This window comes from Stegodyphus dumicola, chromosome 10 (genome assembly GCF_044657685.1).
Source record: "Stegodyphus dumicola isolate Sdum_Otavi_A_Nest chromosome 10, ASM4465768v1".
NCBI lineage: Eukaryota > Metazoa > Arthropoda > Arachnida > Araneae > Eresidae > Stegodyphus > Stegodyphus dumicola.
In genome coordinates, this window is record NC_140777.1 from 133,643,827 (window position 1) to 133,649,983 (window position 6,157).

General features: G+C 29.5%; 1 protein-coding gene across 1 annotated transcript in view; it reads right to left on the reverse strand.

Moving 5' to 3' along the window:
• The window catches only part of D12 (YEATS domain containing 2 homolog D12), a 123,705-nt gene extending 118,140 nt beyond the window's left edge, over positions 1–5,565 (reverse strand). Inside the window, exons 1-2 of the mRNA XM_085825561.1 lie at positions 4,993–5,565; positions 4,731–4,845 (exon numbers count right to left, since the gene is read on the reverse strand). Coding sequence (XP_085681687.1) covers positions 4,731–4,824 — 94 coding nt within the window. The 5' untranslated portion in view covers positions 4,825–4,845; positions 4,993–5,565. The remainder of the gene's footprint in view (positions 1–4,730; positions 4,846–4,992) is intronic.
• Positions 5,566–6,157: the final 592 nt, after the last annotated feature.

Genomic DNA, 6,157 nt, shown 5'->3' on the forward strand with positions numbered 1-6,157 from the left:
ACTTTTATAAAATTGCTTGGCTGATCTTTAGAATATGGTAACAGGTAGTTTGGCGACTTTTTGGAGGCGATAAAGGTTACTACCTGGGACTTTGGTAATAATGTGAGCAGTACTCAGTTCCGATTACGCATTATTTTGTGTGAGGGAAATGAGAGATCATGGGATATATCGTGATATTAATGGACGAATTACGGTTCTTTAATCGGAAAAAGGGGGAATTTGGAAAAATATCTGTGGCTGTATATTATTTTGTATTAAGCTTCATTGTGTGTTGTGTGAAGTAGGGTTGAATAATTTTGGGATTGTATGGCGCTGTCTAAAGTGAATTCTAGATGTGATAAAGAGAATTTTGCTTTTTATTTAGCAGAGGAAGTGTGGAGGAAAAATTCGCAGAAAAAATCGTTCAATAATTTTATTGAATCCATAATAAAAGTGTATCCACCATGTAATCAAGATTCTGAAGAAGATTAGGTAAGTTAGTAATTTTAATTATTTGAGGATATTATTTTTATGCATTGTTCTAAATGTAAGGTGGAAGTAAAGTAATTTGGTATTACTGGGAAAATTGTTATTAGCAATGATTTAGTTTAAAGTAATTAGGATTGTAAGCTAATTTTTATTAATTTAATGTATGTGCTTATTTATATTTTAAGTAGTGTTTTTGAATTTAATTATATTTTAATTAAATGATAGTTATTTTGTGAATTTTATGTTTGTAGGAATTTGGTATACATTTTAGTTGAAGTAAACGTGCATGGAAATAATTTAAATATTTGACACTAAGTATTTAATGTTTGCAGTATGAATTTGTTGGTGACGTTTATAATATAATAGATAATTTAGAGGTAAAAGTTTTTGGATATTTTATTTATTTTATACGTGGAAATGTTCATATTTGGAAAGGGTATATACTTTTTCGTTATTAGGTAATTTCATATATGTTCTTTTTAACGGGTTTTAAGATTCAAAAAATTGTCATGCATTTTCGTGAAATTTTTCTAATTTATGAGAAAAAAGCAGTGTACATGAATATGGTAAAGAGTGTGTGCAATGCCATTTTTGTGCAATTCTGGGATTTTTTTTTAAGTAAAAATAAGTCGACGAGTACATGGTTTAGTGATATTTTAATTAAATGATAGTTATTTTGTGAATTTTATGTTTGTAGGAATTTGGTATACGTTTTAGTTGAAGTAAACGTGCATGGAAATAATTTAAATATTTGACACTAAGTATTTGTAATGCTTGCGGTATGAATTCATTGGTGACGTTTATAATATAATAGATGATTTAGAGGTAGAAGTTTTTGGATATTTTATTTATTTTATATGTGGAAATGTTCATATTTGGAAAGGGTATATACTTTTTCGCGATCAGGTAATTTCATATATGTTCTTTTTACCGGGTTTAAAGATTGAGAAAATTGTCACGTATTTTCGTGAAATTTTTCTAATTTATGAGAAAAAAGCAGTGTACATGGATATAGTGAAGAGTGTGCGCAAGGCCATTTTTGTGTAATTCTGAAATGTTTTTTTAAGTAAAAATAAGTCGGTGTGTACATGGTTTATGTGTATGTGTTATTTTGAAAAACGCGTAAGGAGTATGGTATTGTGCACTTTATCCCAATTTTGCAGTGAATATTTGTCATGATTAAGCAGTTTTGTTAGATAAAATTTCTAGCATAAGTGTAATTCGGCTAGTAGATTGTTGGAAGAAGTGTTCAGTAGATAAAAAGAAAAGAAACATATCTTTACTTCGTGAAGACAAAATGGCGGCAGGAAAAAAAAAAATAGAGGGTTGCTGTAGGAGAGTTGGTCGCCAAATTTTCGCAAAAAAAACGCCAAGTTACCATAATCTAAAGATCAAACAATTGCTCTAACAGTCTGCAAAAAATAATAAGCCGGATCCAATTCGAAGATTCAGGAACAATGCAATCTGCAACATTAACTGAATTAGATAATTTTAGCTTAGCTTATACCGTCCGTTATACATTAAACGCGCAAGCGTAAACGTATTACGCACATGCGCACATACATATTCGCAGCCGTAAAAGTCTTACGAGCATGCGTCAACATGACACATGCACAGAAAGTTTGTAGCTTTGAGGTCCGGATTATGGGTGTCCAAATCAATGACTTTTGACCGTAATAATAATAAACAAAATAAAGAGTTTGAAAGACACACTGGAATGCTAACGTAACAGCTAAATAATTAAAACCCTCTATCACACAGGCAAACAAACACAGCAGGCAATTTTTTAAGAAATATGTGCAGCCAAAACTAGTTCATGTTGCAGATTTTCAGCTGAAACTTTGTAAAGGGAGTTTGATGTTTTTGATTCTATACTGCATATATGTTAAGCAGTTAGATGGAAAGAACCCGGGATCTAGCTATGTAATATCAAATTCCAAGAAATAAGACCTTTAGATATATTTTGTTTGCCGAAATGTGGCAGAAATTAATTTTCAGGGTTGATAACAACTTTATTTGATAAAGGCATATTCTCAATAACCTGTTACGATACTATTCCGTTTTGAGGATCGAAAAAAATTGCTGCGAAAATGTATGCGCAAAAGCGCCAAATCTAGCTTACATGCTGATTTCAAATTGCGCAGTTTAGATAGTTCTACATTTCTTAAGACGCCATTAAAATGCTAGTTTAATTTTTAAATCCTTTTTTTGATATCTTATAGATTTAACAATTTGTGAATTGCTCATGACAAAAAGTCTACAATAGATTTTTTTCAAAGAAAAGGCATCATTCATTAAAGAAAATTATGTTTGAACAACCAACGAGATGAAATTATGCTTTAGCTATAACTTGGTAGCAATGCAGGAATCCATTCAGTTATTTTTAACCTTTTCTTTATATAAATTATAATAATGATCTGAAATAGTTACTTACTCTTATCCTTCCATTCAGTTATGGTTAGCTTTTTTAATATAAATTATAATAATAAAAAACTATTATATGAAATTAATCTTTCATATAAATTAAAACAATAATTTTTAGATAGTTATTTACTATTATACTTTATTTCTTGCATTAAGGTTGGCACAATTATTTTTGGCAGCACTGGTATCAACAATAATTTGGCAATTTTTTACGGTTCTCAAAACGGAATAGTACTCCTGTTACTTTTAAAATAGAAAAATACTTTCCTTAAGCAGTCATAGAAAGGAATTTTTCAGGCTCATTTGTATTGCTTTCCTTCAGGGATAGGCATTTCACTTTTATTTTGCTGAAAAGCCTTTTTTATTTTGCATTAAAATATTCTACTTCTATTTTATTTTATATTTAATATTTCCCATATCATTGTTCTTAAGATATAAAATTAATAATTTATTAATTCTGATGGAAAGCCTACTTTTGGGTCATTATTTCTCAAGTTATTCCGATTAGGTACCAGGGTTCATTCTGATTACAGGTGTTCATTCCGAGTTAAAATGATCAATGTTTAAATTTTAATAATTTTCTTCACAATTCATTCTGCTTTATGGTTATTACAGCCAGAGGACCAAGTGATCCACTCACTTCTGGTATATTAGTGGACCACTTCTGAAAATTTTAAATGTAGCTTTGCTAATGTGTTTATTTCTCAATAAAATTCGTTCAAATTATAAATGCACATTTACTTATAATGAAAGATTATTTGATTTAGGCATATGTTTTATAAAAAATTGACCATAAAAGAAACATAAGTAAGATTTAAATTCCACCGATATTCTGCCCTTTTTTAAACAAATTACCTCGTCATGTAGTCAATTCAGCTTTTAAATAAATACACATTTCAGAAATTTATAACACTTTTTCCTTCAGATTTTGAACATTTAAATAGTTTATTTTATTAGAGAGATCCTTCAGAGATATATATTTTTACCACAAAACTGACAGACATTCTAAATAAAGGACTTTTTTTTTTTTTTTTTTTTTTTTTTTTGCAAGGTTGTAATTGAGTCGATACTTGAATTTAAGTTCTACAACCCTACTATACAAGTAGCGAGTTACCGTTATGTCTGAAATAGTATGAAGTAGACTTTCAAAGGTTTAAAAAACCTTTTTATTAAACTGTAACAAAAATGGTACGACTTGTGCTACAAATAAATCACTAACTGTGATGATGCAGTGCAATCACTAAGATACTTAAATTTAAATGTTGATAAAGTAGTCTATATAGGCAATAAACAAAGCATAAGCTCGTTCAACTAATTTGACTGTCTTGTAAAGTTAAAAGCAACTGTGACAGATTGCAAAAGCAGGGATAACATCTTTTAGATGGAGCTGACAAAAGTCTAACAGAGCTATGAGAGTACCAAAAGCTCTCCCTGAGATCCCAAATTCTCAGCTAAATACAGTAAAGGCAAATTTGCATTCTAGTAAGGAATACAGAAGTTAAAGATCAAAATCACAATAAATGGCTAATTATCATAAGAACCTTATAGTTTCATACCATAATTATAAGAGATAAGAAATATATTTAAAAAAATGTTTCTATAGTTTCAATAATACTTGAATGAACATACATAAAGGGATCAATAATGAAACATTTAAACTTATGTACAGACATATTACCCATATTTTAATATGTATCATCATATTATATTAATACAGTTTGATTATTAAAAAAAATACATGTTTTTGCTACATCTAGAAAGGTAATGTAGTTGCTAGAAAACAGGTTTTATTTCATAACAATCAAAGTTTAACTCAAAAATTTAAATAACCTGCATACCATTGTCTTCCATCAATTTGATACGCTTTTCTTGTATCTCTGATGGTATGGCTTCATACTCAGGATCTTGATCAAGAGAGCGCTTTGTAGCCATTATTCAGGTGCTTTTTTTTTTCTAAAAGATATAATTATCAAGAGTATGTTACTTGTCAATGAGGAATAAATTTTATGCAAAAATTTCCTCCATGTTCATTAAAGAAAATACCACACACATGATACACATATCATGAAGTTTCAAAGCAAGTGTGAACACTATACTTACAATTCTAACTATAGTATCTTTTTCATCCACTCACTTAACAACTATTAACGTTTCATGCTGGTAAACGGTCAATGAGCACAACAGCATATTTTATTATAAACGAAAATGCACATTAACAAGGCTAATTTACAAATTCATGTAATCTGTTTTATATTCATAAATTCCTTACATCCTTCGAAATAATGTAAAATTTCTACATTTCTATCAAGTTAAGCACTGTGTTTCAAGGCAGAATTTTTAGTCTCAATATGATCATTTATGAGATTCGCTAAGAAGCAAAAATACTGAAAAACAGTAATCCAGTATCTTTCACATTCCATAAAAATGTTTAAAAATCACAAAGGAAAGTAAAACAAAATAATTTTTGATACGGCAAACTGCATGGTATTCACCGGCACAACTAAATAAATTCGAGAAAGAAATACATTTTACACAGTATAACTGGAGCAAAATAATTGAAGGGTTATAACTTTCTGAAGCAATACAAAAAACATTATAATATACGCTTGTATCACGAAGACTCTCAAAAATATTGTGTTTATATTACATAAATAAGCGGTACACCACACTCCTGTCAGCAGCAGACCACTAAACTTCAGATGTTTGTCAAAGCTGCCAGATTATTAGTTTGATTATTTTTATTACTGAATTATTATTTATTAATCTATCTTTTAGAAAGACAAGTGAACACAGAAAGATAGCTGTTATTCTTATTATACTGCACGGATTTACGTTACAAGTTAACTGGCTTTAGTCTGCATATATGTTCTATTGAATGTACTCGAATTTTTAGATATCGGTCGACCCTTCATGGCATGATTAGCGAGAAGTATCTATGCATTTATTACATAAAACAACGACACAACCTATACGACAGTAAAATTCAAAATTTCAAAACTGAAATATTTCTTAAGCACATGAAACCAACCGTATTAAAAAGCCATCCCAGTTTCCTGAACTCAGAGTTTTGCTAATATAAACGGGCCTTTACTCGTCAACATAATACTATTTTAAGTGGAGAATTTATAAAAGACAATATTTAATGAGTAAAATATCCACAAGTGATGAATTTAAACAATAGACTGCTGAAGTCGTTTGAGCCATAATGCTCGCAATGCGCTACGAAAGACTAGTATGGTCTGAAATATTGTATATACTACTAAAG